Genomic DNA, 19,097 nt, shown 5'->3' with positions numbered 1-19,097 from the left:
TAAAATTAATTTGGATATTATTTTGTTGAGCTTAAAGTGTAAAAAAAAGCTGATTTCAATAAAGGGAAGAAGTCTTGTTTAATGCTGACACTCTTTGCCATTTGGCATTATTATTAAGCATGCAGTTTAAAAAAGGTAATCAGTAAAGAAGTTTTGTTCTAAAATATATTTTTTTATATATATTTTGGAAACAAGAAACATTACAGAGGAAAACACATTGAAAAGGAGGGTTGGTTATCAATATTTTTAAAGGTATTATATCAAGGCTGTCTGCTCCCACACAGGAACTGCTTGCCCCTGAACATCAGCTGTAGAAATGGGACATCTGCTGGTCGCCATGTGACAAAATGAAGCTTCTCAAGTAAACAGCAAGACTTTACTCACTTGCTTTAGCTGTATCAGATTCATATATATATATATATATATACAGTGGGTACGGAAAGTATTCAGACCCCCTTAAATTTTTCACTCTTTGTTATATTGCAGCCATTTGCTAAAATCATTTAAGTTAATTTTTTTTCCTCATTAATGTACACACAGCACCCCATATTGACAGAAAAACACAGAATTGTTGACATCTTTGCAGATTTATTAAAAAAGAAAAACGGAAATATCACATGGTCCTAAGTATTCAGACCCTTTGCAGTGACACTCATATATTTAACTCAGGTGCTGTCCATTTATTCTGATCATCCTTGAGATGGTTCTACACCTTCATTTCAGTCCAGCTGTGTTTGATTATACTGATTGCACTTGATTAGGAAAGCCACACACCTGTCTATATAAGACCTTACAGCTCACAGTGCATGTCAGAGCAAATGAGAATCACGAGGTCAAAGGAACTGCCTGAAGAGCTCAGAGACAGAATTGTGGCAAGACACAGATCTGGCCAAGGTTACAAAAAAATTTCTGCTGCACTTAAGGTTCCTAAGAGCACAGTGGCCTCCATAACCCTTAAATGGAAGACGTTTGGGACGACCAGAACCCTTCCTAGAGCTGGCCATCCGGCCAAACTGAGCTATCGGGGGAGAAGAGCCTTGGTGAGAGAGGTAAAGAAGAACCCAAAGATCACTGTGGCTGAGCTCCAGAGATGCAGTCGGGAGATGGGAGAAAGTTGTAGAAAGTCAACCATCACTGCAGCCCTCCACCAGTCAGGGCTTTATGGCAGAGTGGCCCGACGGAAGCCTCTCCTCAGTGCAAGACACATGAAAACCCGCATGGAGTTTGCTAAAAAACACCTGAAGGACTCCAAGATGGTGAGAAATAAGATTATCTGGTCTGATGAGACCAAGATAGAACTTTTTGGCCTTAATTCTAAGCGGTATGTGTGGAGAAAACCAGGCACTGCTCATCACCTGTCCAATACAGTCCCAACAGTGAAGCATGGTGGTGGCAGCATCATGCTGTGGGGGTGTTTTTCAGCTGCAGGGACAGGACGACTGGTTGCAATCGAGGGAAAGATGAATGCAGCCAAGTACAGGGATATCCTGGACGAAAACCTTCTCCAGAGTGCTCAAGACCTCAGACTGGGCCGAAGGTTTACCTTCCAACAAGACAATGACCCTAAGCACACAGCTAAAATAACGAAGGAATGGCTTCACAACAACTCTGTGACTGTTCTTGAATGGCCCAGCCAGAGCCCTGACTTAAACCCAATTGAGCATCTCTGGAGAGACCTAAAAATGGCTGTCCACCAACGTTTACCATCCAACCTGACAGAACTGGAGAGGATCTGCAAGGAGGAATGGCAGAGGATCCCCAAATCCAGGTGTGAAAAACTTGTTGCATCTTTCCCAAAAAGACTCATGGCTGTATTAGATCAAAAGGGTGCTTCTACTAAATACTGAGCAAAGGGTCTGAATACTTAGGACCATATGATATTTCAGTTTTTCTTTTTTAATAAATCTGCAAAAATGTCAAAAATTCTGTGTTTTTCTGTCAATATGGGATGCTGTGTGTACATTAATGAGGAAAAAAAATTAACTTAAATGATTTTAAATGATGGCTGCAATATAACAAAGAGTGAAAAATGTAAGGGGGTCTGAATACTTTCCGTACCCACTGTATATATAATAAAATCCATTTCTTCTGATCATCCTTCAGATGGTTCTACACCTTCATTTGAGTCCAGCTGTGTTGGATTATACTGATTGGACTTGATTAGGAAAGCCACACACCTGTCTAAGACCTTACAGCTCACAGTGCATGTCAGAGCAAATGAGAATCATGAGGTCAAAGGAACTGCCTGAAGAGCTCAGAGACAGAATTGTGGCAAGGCACAGATCTGGCCAAGGTTACAAAAACTGTGATGCCCTGTCCGGCTGGAGCGACGAGACAAAAACATTAAAGCCCATTATAAACGAGGCATTTGTTGCATCCAGTGGGGACATAATTACTGATTATAATGACTTATACTGTCTTTTTACGTGTTGCGTTGCATCGCGCCGCGTAAACTTAAAACCATGTCTGCATTTGTGATCTGAGAAAGGACAAACAACAAGCGCTGCTCTACACTGCTCAAAACTTGTGTTTGAATCATCAGTGGCAAATTCTTTAAATATAAAAAACGTACTTACAGTCTGTGAGTCAGAACAGCCGGCATTGTAGTCTACTCTCCCAGGATCAGGAAACAGTCCTCCATAAAATGCGCAATACACATCTGAATATTTGGTTTAAACTGTTCTGGAACAGTGTTGTAAATACAACTTAACCACTGATTTCTAGTCGTGTCCTCTTTTGGAAGGCCAAACAAAGTAGTTTCACTTTCACAACGAAACAGCGTCACACACAGTGGGCTACAGTGAGCGGAGGCCGGCTTGAGTGAGCGGTAGTTACGCCTTCTTTCTTTGCGTGAACATTTGGGCGGCGTTATGCAAATCTTCCCACGTCGTGACGTAGACATGTGGGGGCGTGTTAGAACGAGCCGTTTTAATATTCATGCTTTAAAAAAATACACTTATTTTGATGTGTTGACTAACATGCTACATGTCCTTGATTATAATTATTATCATTTAACTGTATTGTGTTATTCAATATCATATTTACAGTTAATACATTTTAAATATATTAAATTGCAACTTAATAAGTGGGTCAGAAAACTCTTAAGTTCCACTAATTGCATTTAATATAAATTTAAATGGGAACACTTTACAATAAGATGTCAATTGTTAACATTAGTTAAAGTATTAACTAACGTGAATGAACAATACATCTATTACAGTATTTATTAATCCTTGTTAATGTTAATAAAAATAGTCATTCATTGTTTGTTCATGTTAGCTTGTAATTTTAATAATGCATTAGTAAATGCTGAAATTAACATTAACTAAGATTAATAAATGCAGTAGAAGTATTGTTCATTCTTAGTTCTTGTTAACTAATGTAGTTAACTAATGAACCTTAATTGTAAAGTGTTACCATTTAAACTATAATACGTTTTCATTTCATTGCAAATAATTAAGTGTCCAAAACATTACATTCAGTTCATATTTAAGTATATTCTTTTAAGTTATAAGTAAAGGTTTGCTAAAGTGTACTTTTGTTTCATAAGGTTATGCAAAAGATTATTTTTCCTAGCTGAGATCCAGATCATTGTGAACCTGTAACAGGAATTCAGATCATCGCGAGCCTGATTGTGATAAAAAAATCTTGTGTCTAACAAATATAGATTCAGCTTAATCATGATAAATATGAATATCTCAAAGCCAGTCGTATGTCACCGTGTACTTCACCAGCATTAGTTGCACTCATTACACAGACTGACTAAATGCTTTATCTGATTACTGTCATGCTAGTGCAGCCGCACACTTCTCAGTATGAGGGATATGTAAATAAGTCCAGGCCTGCCTATGTAATGATCCAATTGTGTAAATAAGGCTGCATATTGATAACGAGATGGCATGAGGGAAAAACAGGAGTTTCCCATCACAGCAGGGACTGACAGCAGGGCCTCTTCAAGACAAGTGCAGTTGCTGTAGAATAATCCCGTACTTCTGCTGGTCTAGTATCAGACATAGTTGTTTTGAAGTGAAGAGTTGCATGAGGTGATGGTGACTGGTCATAAATTTCATTCAAAATTTAATATGCAAATAGCAATGTAATCCTGTATTTGAATGTACATAAATTCAAACCCATACTGTACGTGTAACAATTGCTTCCAAATGAAATTTTAAATTTAATATTGTAATTTTGCCATTTACCTTTCCTTAGGATAGCATTGACATTTATTACATCCTATAGTTTTAAAAGAAAAGAAATTGATGTTTTAAATTAGTTAATGCAATAAGATCATTAAATGCATTTATCATAAGGCATTTGAAATTGTATTTAAGGACAATTGCTTTAACATGCTAGCTGTCATTCAATGCATCAGAGCTGTTTTTCCTCACCTTGTGAAAGTGAGCTTAGCTGTATTGAATGTACACTTGTATCATTCTCCAAATCTTAAAAGTATATATACTTGCAGATAATATAATACTAATAAAAGAGTGTACACTTTCACAATAATGTTTCTTAACACATTTAAGTACATTTTTTTAAAAGTGGACTATTTAATGTCAAATTAAAAGTTTCCACCTAAAGTACATTTTAAATCATGTTTTAATAATCTTTTGCTGTTCTTTAAAGTACACTTATTTGGATGTGTTGACTAAAAGCACATGTAAAGTAGTTGATTATAATTTTAACTCTAGTGTGTTATTCTACATTGCATTTATTGCAAATGTATTTTAAATGTATTAGATTGCAACTTCATCATAACAAATGTGTAATTCTAAAAATATTTAAATACATGACATACAAGTTTTACTTGAAATTACATTACATTTTAGTTTACCTTTACCATAAATGCTTGTCAGTGCATTCAACAGTACACTTTCAAAAAACAATAGAATTATGAAATTACATATAAAGACATAGTCCCACTTAAGTATGCCAAAGAAAACAATTAATTTAATATAAATTTTAACTATAATACATTTTCATTTAATTACAAATAACATAGGTGTCCTTAAACATTATATTCAGTTCACACTTAATATTCTTTTAAAGTATGTTATTTCTGTAATAAGTACTCTTTTTACTTTTTTTTTGACAAGAATGTTTCGTTTAATGTCAGTTTATGAAATTCTCTGTGTTTGGATCATTTTAAACCATATTTTACATACATTATCATTATGATATGTTGTATTATGATACACCATTGTTGCTGGAGCATTTAAAATAGTGACACATTTTCAAACTTTTTCATGATTTTTTAAATTTTCCAAATGTATAATGCTGTAGATTATATATGTACAGCTCTCGTTTCCAGGCAAATGCATATAACATCAAAACAATCAATCCAGCATGTTATTAAAAACTTAATTATTACACAAACCATCCTACTGCTTCTTTCCATGTTTGACAGCAAGTAGTCGCAATTTTGATTCATCTCATGCGGTTATTTGAATCTTTTGAATTTGTGAAGTTGTTGTTGTTTACTGTATCTCCTAAACCAGTTTTGTTGTGCATGTATAGATCTAGAGAGTGTTAAATATTAAGTGTTTTGTCCACAAACGACAAGAAATAATTGTGTTCCTCCATTTTGTCAACTGCTGGGCTATATACAAAGACATCAATAGTAGCCTAAATAAATGAATAATGGGTTTCAGTCAAGTTTATTTGTGAATGGCCATCACCAGTAATTTTACAGATTCATAAATAAATTGGGGATAATGTGCACTCCAATTAAACTGGTTTCATTATGCAATTTTCACCCTCTTTCTCTCCTTGTTGAACGAGCCTGACTCACGGCTGAACATCTATGTCTGTATGATAAAAAATAACTTATAATCTGATGTGCCAATAAAGTGAAACAAAAATATAAATGACAGTTTTGCATAAATTAAAGTGTATACTGAATCAGATTCAGTGTTTTATCAACTGCAAGGATCAAGTAACATGACTAACATGATTAAATGACAATATCCTTATGTTATATTGTTCTTATCAGCACTACTACAAACAATAAACATTTCATATTGACATGCTGTAGCCCTGTCTAGATATGTAAGCAAGCTAAAACATTCCTTTTATGATTTAGCATACTGAACCCACTTTGAAGTTAGCAAAACCTGGGTTACGGATGTTGTTTGTTATGTTCACTAAAACCTGTGAACGTGACACAAAGCAGTAGACGGTCATTATTACTATGATGAGAGATATGCTGATTATGCCCATATTTATTGGTTGAAACCACTTCCTTTTAAAACACGTTTGAGGCATTATTTGATCTGAAGCCCACAGCTGCGTTTTTAATATGATCTCTTTGTGTCCAGACGCCTCTTATACCAGACCCTTCATTTGGCACCCATGGCAACTGGGTTGAGAGACGGGACGCTGAAAGAGAGGGGGAGGTGAAGGTAAGAGACGAAAAAAGATGAAGTCTGTAAATGACAGCTCGCTGCTTAGAAAAAAGAAAGAACAAAAGATAGTCTAAATGTAGAGGAAGTGTTGGGAATGCCAAGCTATTGTTTATTGTACAAAGATTTATGCATGTTTGGATGAGTGCAAAGTTTGACTTTCTTGGAACCACGGCAGATAACAGAGAAGAGGAGATGAATATGAAATAAGAGTAAACATTGACGCTCTAGTAACCCTAAAGGAATGATAAAGCATCAGTCTGATGCAAGGCAGCAGGGAAAATTCCACGAACCACGTTTCTTCCTCAACAAGGAAACGCACACACATTGGCTTTATATCTTATGACGTAGGAATTCAGTGAATTTGTAGGGCAGAAAGATTATAATAATCTATGAACTGTGAGGTCAGTGAGGGTCTGCAGTTACATGTATCGTGAAGTTGAGGAAAATCGAAATGAATTAAGAGTGACAAAACCTCTGACTTTTGACAAAAACAGAAAGTCACATGGCAGAAGCCCCATGACATTAAACTAATGGTTGATTAGATGTATCTGAGGAAAAAGATGTGTTAAAGACGTTTTGCTTCAGGCAGAAATAAGTTAGTTTTTTTTCTCCCTGTTAGTTTCTAATTGTAACACAAACGTGTACATCATTTTTTAATAGCTAATGTATTAACTATAATACAAACGCATGAATCTCTTAGTGGCAGTTCACAACTTGTCTTAAAAATAGACTAAAACCACTGAAAGCATACAGTTTATGATAACCACTAGCCTACATGTTCTGTTTTGCTTACTGTTTTTTTTTTTTCTTCAGCTAACTTAGGGGTACGTTTGCAGTAAACCAGTATTTGGCTAATTTGTTTAACAATGATTTTGGAAACAGCACATCTTCGCATGTGTCCGGCACAGAAAAATGTGCAAAGTCATGCTGCCATAGACAGATCTCTGTAATTTGGTCATTCCACGGAGCATTTACTTCTCGAGGCAGTGGATCTCGCGGAGTATCGCGATATTTGAGCAGGACCTATTTAAACACCTACCACAACCCGGAGTTCACACTCATTCATTGACAAGACACCCGGATTGTAGAAACACTTGAAGGTAAGCAATACTCCGCTAAAACTTTTCTTTTCTTTCCACATCTGATGTGCCAATAAAGTGAAACAAAAATATAAATGACAGTTTTGCATAAATTAAAGTGTATACTGAATCAGATTCAGTGTTTTATCAACTGCAAGGATCAAGTAACATGACTAACATGATTAAATGACAATATCCTTATGTTATATTGTTCTTATCAGCACTACTACAAACAATAAACATTTCATATTGACATGCTGTAGCCCTGTCTAGATATGTAAGCAAGCTAAAACATTCCTTTTATGATTTAGCATACTGAACCCACTTTGAAGTTAGCAAAACCTGGGTTACGGATGTTGTTTGTTATGTTCACTAAAACCTGTGAACGTGACACAAAGCAGTAGACGGTCATTATTACTATGATGAGAGATATGCTGATTATGCCCATATTTATTGGTTGAAACCACTTCCTTTTAAAACACGTTTGAGGCATTATTTGATCTGAAGCCCACAGCTGCGTTTTTAATATGATCTCTTTGTGTCCAGACGCCTCTTATACCAGACCCTTCATTTGGCACCCATGGCAACTGGGTTGAGAGACGGGACGCTGAAAGAGAGGGGGAGGTGAAGGTAAGAGACGAAAAAAGATGAAGTCTGTAAATGACAGCTCGCTGCTTAGAAAAAAGAAAGAACAAAAGATAGTCTAAATGTAGAGGAAGTGTTGGGAATGCCAAGCTATTGTTTATTGTACAAAGATTTATGCATGTTTGGATGAGTGCAAAGTTTGACTTTCTTGGAACCACGGCAGATAACAGAGAAGAGGAGATGAATATGAAATAAGAGTAAACATTGACGCTCTAGTAACCCTAAAGGAATGATAAAGCATCAGTCTGATGCAAGGCAGCAGGGAAAATTCCACGAACCACGTTTCTTCCTCAACAAGGAAACGCACACACATTGGCTTTATATCTTATGACGTAGGAATTCAGTGAATTTGTAGGGCAGAAAGATTATAATAATCTATGAACTGTGAGGTCAGTGAGGGTCTGCAGTTACATGTATCGTGAAGTTGAGGAAAATCGAAATGAATTAAGAGTGACAAAACCTCTGACTTTTGACAAAAACAGAAAGTCACATGGCAGAAGCCCCATGACATTAAACTAATGGTTGATTAGATGTATCTGAGGAAAAAGATGTGTTAAAGACGTTTTGCTTCAGGCAGAAATAAGTTAGTTTTTTTTCTCCCTGTTAGTTTCTAATTGTAACACAAACGTGTACATCATTTTTTAATAGCTAATGTATTAACTATAATACAAACGCATGAATCTCTTAGTGGCAGTTCACAACTTGTCTTAAAAATAGACTAAAACCACTGAAAGCATACAGTTTATGATAACCACTAGCCTACATGTTCTGTTTTGCTTACTGTTTTTTTTTTTTCTTCAGCTAACTTAGGGGTACGTTTGCAGTAAACCAGTATTTGGCTAATTTGTTTAACAATGATTTTGGAAACAGCACATCTTCGCATGTGTCCGGCACAGAAAAATGTGCAAAGTCATGCTGCCATAGACAGATCTCTGTAATTTGGTCATTCCACGGAGCATTTACTTCTCGAGGCAGTGGATCTCGCGGAGTATCGCGATATTTGAGCAGGACCTATTTAAACACCTACCACAACCCGGAGTTCACACTCATTCATTGACAAGACACCCGGATTGTAGAAACACTTGAAGGTAAGCAATACTCCGCTAAAACTTTTCTTTTCTTTCCACTGAAAATGCGAACCATGCGAAGTAACCGGACACGTTTTTCATGCTCTTGTTTATCATGGAAATTTCCATGTAATCTCGTGACTGTATTTGGAGGGAGAGTTTCGTTTTCTGTAATGTGATATATAGTTACATTTATGATGCGTCTTTACATAAGCTTGAATTCTTGATGCATTATGAATTGCTGCCTTGTAAACTTTTTAATGCGCCTACCTGTTACACCTCGATCAAAGGAAAGTGCTTTTAAGTTTAATTAATTTATGTTCTTCTGATGTGCAATAAGAACATATCTGAGTGTTATAATATTTAAATTACGTTATGAAATTATTATTATAATAATTATAATTTTTTATATTAATATAAATAGACTTTATAATAATAACTTTACTATTATACTAAGTTAGTAACTATTAGTACATGTGTTGCAAATTAAGGAAATCTTGGCATAACGAAATAAAGAAAAGGACTTCCTGAGGACTAACTGTCATATTCTACTCTTTTCGGTTCTATTTATATAAAGCAGTTAATCACATATACTCTGTAATATGTATTTTTTTATACAGATTTTTTTTCCTTTCTGAAATGTGGCATTAACGGTTTGTTTGTTTTTCTACCAACATATTTACTATTATTTCTTTTTTATAGTTTTTTTTTATTGTCTCTTGACCCTAGCAGAAAATGGCAGCTGGAAAAGCACATATTGGCAAGCCTGCTCCAGACTTCACAGCCAAAGCTGTGATGCCAGATGGACAGTTTAAAGATCTCAGTTTGTCTGACTACAAAGGTATAACCTTAGCATTAATGCAGTGAAGAAGAGCTGTCAATACACAAGCAGAATGTAATATGTGAGACATGAAGAAAATGTAACTGTGAATATTATGCATTTGTTATTTGTAAAAAAATAAAATAAAATTGTGCAAGTAAGTATTGTCTGGAAACTCAAGGATGTGACTTTGGATCACACATATTCATTAGTGATAATACACATTGTGTAACATTGTCTACACCCTGTGCACTTGAGGCAAATACGTTTCTATTGTTTCTAGGGAAGTATGTCGTGTTATTCTTCTATCCATTGGATTTCACCTTTGTGTGTCCCACTGAGATCATCGCCTTCAGTGATGCAGTCGAGGAGTTCAGGAAAATCAACTGTGAGGTCATTGGTGCTTCTGTTGATTCCCACTTCTGTCATCTTGCCTGGTGAGCGATAAAGATGAAGAAAAAACATGTCAAACTAAAGGCACAAAATAATGATCTTTAAAAAAGCATAATATGACCCCTTTAATGCTTTTTTGTATATTTAATAGTTTCCCCTGATGTCCATTGTTTCTAAAGTTTGCTCAGAGACATAAACGGCCTGTTGCACGTTTTAGAAACCCCCCCCCTTTGAGTGTGAAATGGGAAACCGTGATCTCACACCAGTGTTACCGTAGCATCACTGATATACCCAAAGTTTATTATTATATCCCATTATAAAGGTGTTCATGATACAGGGTGAGTTGATGATGACAGAATTTTCATTTTTGGGTGGACTATCACTTTAACCTCGTCTTATAGAAAATTAGAATTTAGTCAAGAATCGACTTTCAGAATAAACTTTTCTTTTTTTCTAAAAGATTTTGATCATGCAGTAGATGTCATTTACATGTATAATGGAAGGTCATAACAGAGGCTTAGTTTTAATACATAACTCTTTTTTTTTTTGGACTGGGGAGGATGTGAGTCCTCATTATATGAAACCCCTATACTGTTATATACCTGTTATACTCGACTCTGTTATACTCTCTGTATACCCCTATACCTGTTATACTCTACTCTTTATATTGATAGTCATTCTGTTCCTATTTAGTCATGTGCTACAGACAGAGTTGCTCAATATTAATGAACTTGCTAATGAATGACAATGTTTGATCTGTGCGATCATTTCAGGATAAACACACCTCGGAAACAAGGTGGTTTAGGGCATATGAATGTCCCTCTGGTGGCAGATTCCCTCCGCTCCATATCTCAAGACTATGGTGTTCTTAAGGAGGATGAGGGTATTGCATACAGGTATGAAGGGACTATCTAAATTCAAAAGAATATTATCAAAATTTACTATCAAAAGTTTTGAGTCAGTATTTTTTTTTTTTTAGGGGAGAAATGAATACTCTAATTCACCAAGGATGCATTAAACTGATCAAAAGTGACATTAAAGACTTTTACATTGTCACAGAAGATTTCTGTTTGAAATACATGCTGTTCTTTTGAACTCTCGATCATGGATTCCACAAAAATATTAAGCAGCACAACTGTTTTTAACAGTGACAATAATAAGAAATGTTTTTCAGCAGCAAATCAGCATATTAGAATGATCGAGTGCTTGCGGTGTTCGTCCAATCACAATGCACTGGGTCAGCTGGCCAATCAGAGCAGGCTGCGCTTGTCGGAAGGAGGGACTTTGTAGAAAACTAAGCGTTTGAGAGAGGCGGGGCATAGAGGACCTACAATAATGTACAGTATTTGAAAAATAATGTTTTTTGAACATTAAAGCATGTCAACATATTCTGTTACACCAAATACACAAAATAATGATCTTTAAAAAAGCATAATATGACCCCTTTAATGCTTTTTTGTATATTTAATAGTTTCCCCTGATGTCCATTGTTTCTAAAGTTTGCTCAGAGACATAAACGGCCTGTTGCACGTTTTAGAAACCCCCCCCCTTTGAGTGTGAAATGGGAAACCGTGATCTCACACCAGTGTTACCGTAGCATCACTGATATACCCAAAGTTTATTATTATATCCCATTATAAAGGTGTTCATGATACAGGGTGAGTTGATGATGACAGAATTTTCATTTTTGGGTGGACTATCACTTTAACCTCGTCTTATAGAAAATTAGAATTTAGTCAAGAATCGACTTTCAGAATAAACTTTTCTTTTTTTCTAAAAGATTTTGATCATGCAGTAGATGTCATTTACATGTATAATGGAAGGTCATAACAGAGGCTTAGTTTTAATACATAACTCTTTTTTTTTTTGGACTGGGGAGGATGTGAGTCCTCATTATATGAAACCCCTATACTGTTATATACCTGTTATACTCGACTCTGTTATACTCTCTGTATACCCCTATACCTGTTATACTCTACTCTTTATATTGATAGTCATTCTGTTCCTATTTAGTCATGTGCTACAGACAGAGTTGCTCAATATTAATGAACTTGCTAATGAATGACAATGTTTGATCTGTGCGATCATTTCAGGATAAACACACCTCGGAAACAAGGTGGTTTAGGGCATATGAATGTCCCTCTGGTGGCAGATTCCCTCCGCTCCATATCTCAAGACTATGGTGTTCTTAAGGAGGATGAGGGTATTGCATACAGGTATGAAGGGACTATCTAAATTCAAAAGAATATTATCAAAATTTACTATCAAAAGTTTTGAGTCAGTATTTTTTTTTTTTTAGGGGAGAAATGAATACTCTAATTCACCAAGGATGCATTAAACTGATCAAAAGTGACATTAAAGACTTTTACATTGTCACAGAAGATTTCTGTTTGAAATACATGCTGTTCTTTTGAACTCTCGATCATGGATTCCACAAAAATATTAAGCAGCACAACTGTTTTTAACAGTGACAATAATAAGAAATGTTTTTCAGCAGCAAATCAGCATATTAGAATGATTTCTGAAGGATCATGGAGTAATGATGCTGAAAATTCAGCTTTGCCTCACTGGAATAAATTACATTTGAAAATATATTCAAATAGACAACTGCTATTTTAAATTGTAATGTTTTACAATATTACAGTTTTTACTGTAATTTTTGAATCATATAAACGCAGCCTTGGTGAGCATAAGAGACTTATTTCTAAAAAAAAAAAAACCTTACCAACCACAAACACAATATTGTGTTTTTCTACTACGTTGTAGTAATGGGTTTTGGCATGCAAGATTAAAATAAAACAATTCAGGTCTCTCTTTTATTTTACTATTGACTTCTTCTTTTTTGTCTTTCCTAACTTAGAGGACTTTTCATCATTGATGTCAAAGGCATTCTGAGGCAGATAACCATCAATGATCTGCCAGTGGGCCGCTCCATTGATGAAACCCTGCGCTTGGTGCAGGCCTTTCAGTTCACCGACAAACATGGTGAAGGTACAGCATATTTTCTCATCTTTGAACTGGCGGTACTTCTAGATTTTACAGTGCAGTATGTTCCATGTAATATCAAAACAGTAGAGAGAAATGGGTTTCAAAGTCAGCTCATTTTTAAAAAATAATTTTTAACAACACTAATATTAAATATAAATTTGTCTTTTGTTGTTGCTTATTTTCCCTAGTTTGCCCAGCCGGATGGAAGCCCGGAAAAGACACAATTAAGCCTGACGTCCAGCAGAGCAAAGACTACTTCTCCAAACAACACTAAAAGACACACTAGACTGTGCAGCATAGTCTAATGAGCCTGTACAAGGACTGTCAACATGAAATACTGCTACTAGTTAGCCTAGCTAGCACATCCATGTAGGGAGTGCTAATGAAGCTACCTGAATTGTATTGTAACATTCGAGTTAGTATGTATATTCTGTCGTATGGTCTTTTTTGTTGTGAAAAGAGTGTGGACCAGCTTATTGTATTGTCACAAATTCAATTAAAAATATATATATATATATATATACACACACACACACATATATAGTAATTATTTAGTAGCCTACATAAATGTGTAGTACTACATAAATATTAGTAAATATTAATCAGGTTGTTATCAATGAAGATAACTGGCTCTGTATTTACCGCCAAATGCGCGTGACAGTGACAGGTGTCTGTTGCGCGGGTTTATTCCGGGCAGCAATTTACCTTAAACCGTTATCCTATATTTTTTGCACTGTACATAATAATAAATTATAACATTTATAATTTAACAATTTGATTTACATAAACAACGACAGATTAGTTACATTAATAACGTTCTAATCCATTAATTGATGCCATAACAGCTTTTGAGGAGACCGTTTCACTGTGAGGAAGCTAACAGTAAAGCTAGCTCAAACATGACAACCAGACAGAAGACACTAGCTCAAGACAAACAGGTGATTGTTGAGGTGAGATACAGAATCAATAACATTTATAATGTGAACGTAAATAATAATTACAAAAAATACTACTAAATAAGGAGCTCGATTCAACCTTTATAGTAACTTAGTTTGCATCGGTTTAATACTGTGAAATCGTAGTACATTAAAATGAAGTCTGCTTCTGTCATCGGAAGAAGCTTTCAGAATCATATTTTCTTTCTTTTATCATTATTGTTAGTATTTTAAATGACAGTAGTAGCTAATGCCTTTACCACAATTTTACCACTGTAGTAACTGTGGAATTAACTTACCATGGTCATTTTTTCGACTAAGTAGCAAATCAGTTATTAATATCATGGTAACGTTATATATTTAAATACCATGGTTTTACTATCTGATACTTTAGCTGTAGCGTGGTAGTTTTTGTAACGGTTTTACTATGCAGGTAAAAATATAATATTGTCATATTTAAATCATAATATTTATAAAGGAATACTAAGAACAAAAATGAAAATTTGCTGAATATTTACTCACCCTCAGGCCATCCAAGATGAGTTTGTTTCTTCACCGGAACAGATTTGGAGAAATTTAGCATAACATCACTTGCTCACCAATGGATCCTCTGCAGTGAATGGGCCCAAGCCCAAACAGCTGATAAAAACATCACAATAATGCAGGTCAGCAAGTGATATAATGCAAAATTTTTACAAATCTGTTCGGATAAAGAAACATCTTCATCTTGGATGGCCTAGATTTTCAGCAAATTTTCATTTTGGGGTAAACTACTTATTTTTTTATATTAATTATATTATTATTAGTTATTATTTGATAATTTGAGCGTTTGATTTATCATTTGAGCAGCTGTTTTGATAATTTGATTTATTTCTTAAGAAATAAATCTTTTTAATCATTTGAATTTTTATTTTGTTAGGAAAAAACTTCCATACTTTAAGGCCCCAAAATTATAATTCTATTACATTAGTTGAAATGATCATGTAGCTTATTATCAATATACTGTGTGCTCAATTACATGTCCTCAAATAAAAATCAGTGTATGTATCTAAGTATGTGTATATGGAGTTCAAGGCACTGTTCTTTGTAAAGCTGCTTTAATGCAGTATTATAAATCAACTAAACCCCTGTGTTTCATCAGGCGCTGGATACTAAGGCTCAGTCACTGGTGTTTGTCAAACGCATGGTGGTTATAGCTGTATCCTCCATCACCTATCTGCGCGGGATATTTCCAGAGGACACCTACAGACCCAGATACCTGGAAGGTATAATTATACACGCTGATTTATTAATGGATGAAGATCAGGCTTGAAATATCTCATACAATCAGTTTTGATGAATGTTGTTGTTCTTCAGATTTGTGTATCAAAGTCCTCAAACAGGATTGTTCATGTCCTAAAGCCCGCAAACTCATCAAATGGTAATGTCATAAGTTGTATTTGTACAGTAAATTGCTATGTTTGTATATTCAAATGTATATTTAAAAGTGTATTTGTAATTCTTAATTGAAGTGTAAAATATGATGCTATATAAAGTCATAACCATACTATTGTCCTTCAAGGCTGTTGGGATGTTTTGATGCTTTGGAGAAGAGATATGTGAGTCAGGCCATATTTACATATAAATCTATGCTTTTATTTTTTTATTTTTTTTTCATTCATCTTCTTAATATTTTGCAGCTTCAAATGGTGGTCACTGGGGTCAGTATGCATAAGTAAATGTTTTATATATATATATATATATATTTATATTTATAATTTTATTTTTTTAAAGAAATGCATATTATTTAAATTCCCTGTTTTTTTTTGTTTGTTTTTTGTTGTTATTTTTGGCAGGTACACACAAGCCCAGATGACAGTCATGTAAGTTTACAATCTTCCGTGGATTTTTTTTTTTGTTTGTTTTTTTGATGCCAAGGACCCCTAAATATATTTTACATATTCAAGACCATTTTTACTGTGTGAGGAACTGTGTAAGGGGAATATTATACAATTCCAACATTAAATAATATATTGTTATTATAATAAAGCCAAATTCTAAATAATATTTTTTTCCTAGAAAATATTTATTTTCTATTAAATCGACCTTAAAGTTGACCCTTTTAGACCCACATTAGAATAATGTTAGATGCATAAACCTGGGGAGAAACATTTTCAATGTATAAGTTGAAGGGTAGATCTAAACGCAGGCTGTTTTCTTATTTACCTAGAAGGTATAATTATACACGCTGATTTATTAATGGATGAAGATCAGGCTTGAAATATCTCATACAATCAGTTTTGATGAATGTTGTTGTTCTTCAGATTTGTGTATCAAAGTCCTCAAACAGGATTGTTCATGTCCTAAAGCCCGCAAACTCATCAAATGGTAATGTCATAAGTTGTATTTGTACAGTAAATTGCTATGTTTGTATATTCAAATGTATATTTAAAAGTGTATTTGTAATTCTTAATTGAAGTGTAAAATATGATGCTATATAAAGTCATAACCATACTATTGTCCTTCAAGGCTGTTGGGATGTTTTGATGCTTTGGAGAAGAGATATGTGAGTCAGGCCATATTTACATATAAATCTATGCTTTTTTCCTAGAAAATATTTATTTTCTATTAAATCGACCTTAAAGTTGACCTTTTTAGACCCACATTAGAATAATGTTAGATGCATAAACCTGGGGAGAAACATTTTCAATGTATAAGCTGAAGGGTAGATCTAAACGCAGGCTGTTTTCTTATTTTAAGAAATCCAAAAACTCAGGAGCACAGGAATACAGAAACAAAAACCACAGGATCACAGTGTGCAAGTCTTAACAAAATAAAGACTGAGCAAAATGCAAGAACCTACAATAAACAAATGAAACAGTGCTATATCCATGTTATTTTGCTATTTTGTACAGGTAAAATAAATGGAACTTGCACATTGAAGTTACAAATGACCGCACACGTTCTTACATTAAAAATAAGATGGATATACGCAGTAATGAGCAACTAAACAAGACAGAGAAAGCATTGTAACTAACAGAAACTGGAACACATCAAAATAAGAGTCCTTAGACACAACAGAACACAAAAACACTGAATTCCCGTGACAATTCCAAAGCAAGATAAAGATGACAATAGTGAGGAGAAACACACCACTCTAAGATTTTGGATTTTCATATGTATGTCGCAAAGAAAGAGAGAAAATGCTATAAATTATTATATGCAGATTTGTTTTTGTTTTCTTATTGTATATTGTACTCTTAAAAATTAGGGCTGTTAATGGAATGAAATGATTGCAATTAAATTCCGAATTTACATCATTAGCATAATTGATATGATTATGAAATCATAATCACTTTTCCAAACTGGTTGTTTTGTCTCTTATGTGTTTGTTTTCTCAGCATGTCATTGAGTCATACCAGTTTAAGTTCCGATACTCAGAGTGTGGACCACAGATGGACATCCTGAGGTGTAGTATTGTACATTGACATTTTTACAGTTTTTACTGTATTTTTGATCAAATAAATGCAGTCTTACTGAGCAATAAGAGATTTCTTTCAAAAAAATAAAAAATCTTATTGATCCCAACCTTTTGAATGGTATTGAATATAGTTTTGCAGCATGCTGCAAAATAAATTTACATTAATGCAAAAACAATTGAAATATCCATTCACTTCACATACACTAATCATCACCTCTTTTCTTCGTTTCAGTAATGTGAATAGGAACATGAGAGTGACCTTGGAGGACACAAAGAAAGCTTCAACGCTCCTGATCAGGAAGCTGTTCCTCCTCATGCAGAATCTAGAGGCTTTGCCCACTGGTGTTTACCTCACTATGAAACTCTACTACAATGACGATGGTACAACACGCTGCCTTTACATCCTTCTGCAATATGTTTAGAGAAGTGGAGAAGCACGGTTGCTTCATGACAGTTTATTGAAGAGTTTAAACTAGAAATGTTGTTAGAAAAAATGAATGTGCTTAGTGAAATGTCTTAAAAACTATCTATAAATGACTTTTGTCTCATTGCAATTTAAGTCACACCACCTGAATATGAGCCACCAGGATTCAAGGCAGGTGTAAATGACAGTCTGTGGTTTGAGGGAACTGCAGTGCACTTTAGAGTGGGCGATATTCAGTCTCGCTTCCACACCATGAAGTTGCGCGTGATGGCAGCACAGAGCCGACTTGGGAAACTGCAGGAGGGAGGCCAGTTGAGTGAGAACGACATGGACATGGAGATGGAGACACCCTCTCTCGCTCAAATCAGAGCAGCAGAAACGGTACAAACCGGCTGTTATACAGGATAAGCTTTGTTCACCAAACTGGATTCAGATTATGAAACATTTGTCTTGTGACAGGTGACCAGAGACTGTGAGCAGGACCTGCCCTCTGAAGATGGTAAGTACCTGAAACAGAGGTTTTTGTTCAGAAGGTTCTTAAAGCTTCTTAGAATCCTCTCAGAAAGCTCCTAAATTTGCTTAAAAATTTATACATAAGAGTCTTAGCTTAAGAGCGATTCAGGACCAATATATATATATATATAGTATATATTTATATTCTTTCTTTTTTATTTACCATGCTGTTAATGTTGTACTTAACGTATTTGATAGGAAATGAACAGCGACACAATAAGGTTCTGAAAGTGCTGTAATTGTTTGATCACTTTGCTTGTAGAAGGTGTAACGGGGTGAAGAATCACACGACAAGTAATCTCAATCAATACCCCGGAGGGTGGATTTATTGGGGTGATGGGTGTTCGTGAGAAAGGTCCAGGTAGGTGC

At 34.9% G+C, this 19,097-nt stretch overlaps 2 protein-coding genes across 4 annotated transcripts in view; both read left to right on the top strand.

The window, feature by feature from the left end:
- Positions 1-7,462: 7,462 nt before the first annotated feature.
- Positions 7,463-13,888, top strand: prdx1 (peroxiredoxin 1). 3 transcript variants are annotated; one of them, XM_016530311.1, is made up of 6 exons: positions 7,463-7,504; positions 9,928-10,036; positions 10,299-10,452; positions 11,182-11,304; positions 13,269-13,399; positions 13,585-13,888. In XM_016530311.1, the coding sequence occupies exons 2-6, from the start codon at positions 9,931-9,933 to the stop codon at positions 13,668-13,670; spliced, it is 600 nt and encodes a 199-aa protein (XP_016385797.1). In that variant the 5' UTR covers positions 7,463-7,504; positions 9,928-9,930; the 3' UTR covers positions 13,671-13,888. The 3 variants fall into 3 exon arrangements, with proteins under 3 accessions (XP_016385797.1, XP_016385793.1, XP_016385789.1); XM_016530307.1 differs by lacking the exon at positions 7,463-7,504 and adding an exon at positions 9,121-9,216; XM_016530303.1 differs by lacking the exon at positions 7,463-7,504 and adding an exon at positions 9,121-9,216 and having other exon boundaries at positions 9,925-10,036.
- A 407-nt stretch (positions 13,889-14,295) lies between these two features.
- The window catches only part of LOC107722624 (HORMA domain-containing protein 1-like), a 6,920-nt gene continuing 2,118 nt past the window's right edge, over positions 14,296-19,097 (top strand). Inside the window, exons 1-10 of the mRNA XM_016531065.1 lie at positions 14,296-14,346; positions 15,473-15,596; positions 15,688-15,751; positions 15,893-15,929; positions 16,011-16,031; positions 16,167-16,193; positions 17,712-17,779; positions 18,024-18,172; positions 18,352-18,596; positions 18,675-18,714. Coding sequence (XP_016386551.1) covers positions 14,296-14,346; positions 15,473-15,596; positions 15,688-15,751; positions 15,893-15,929; positions 16,011-16,031; positions 16,167-16,193; positions 17,712-17,779; positions 18,024-18,172; positions 18,352-18,596; positions 18,675-18,714 — 826 coding nt within the window. The remainder of the gene's footprint in view (positions 14,347-15,472; positions 15,597-15,687; positions 15,752-15,892; positions 15,930-16,010; positions 16,032-16,166; positions 16,194-17,711; positions 17,780-18,023; positions 18,173-18,351; positions 18,597-18,674; positions 18,715-19,097) is intronic.

This window comes from Sinocyclocheilus rhinocerous, unplaced genomic scaffold, assembly GCF_001515625.1.
Source record: "Sinocyclocheilus rhinocerous isolate Xijiao unplaced genomic scaffold, SAMN03320098_v1.1 scaffold161, whole genome shotgun sequence".
In the NCBI taxonomy this organism is placed as follows: Eukaryota; Metazoa; Chordata; class Actinopteri; order Cypriniformes; family Cyprinidae; genus Sinocyclocheilus; species Sinocyclocheilus rhinocerous.
This window is presented reverse-complemented; position numbering and strand designations above follow the sequence as displayed.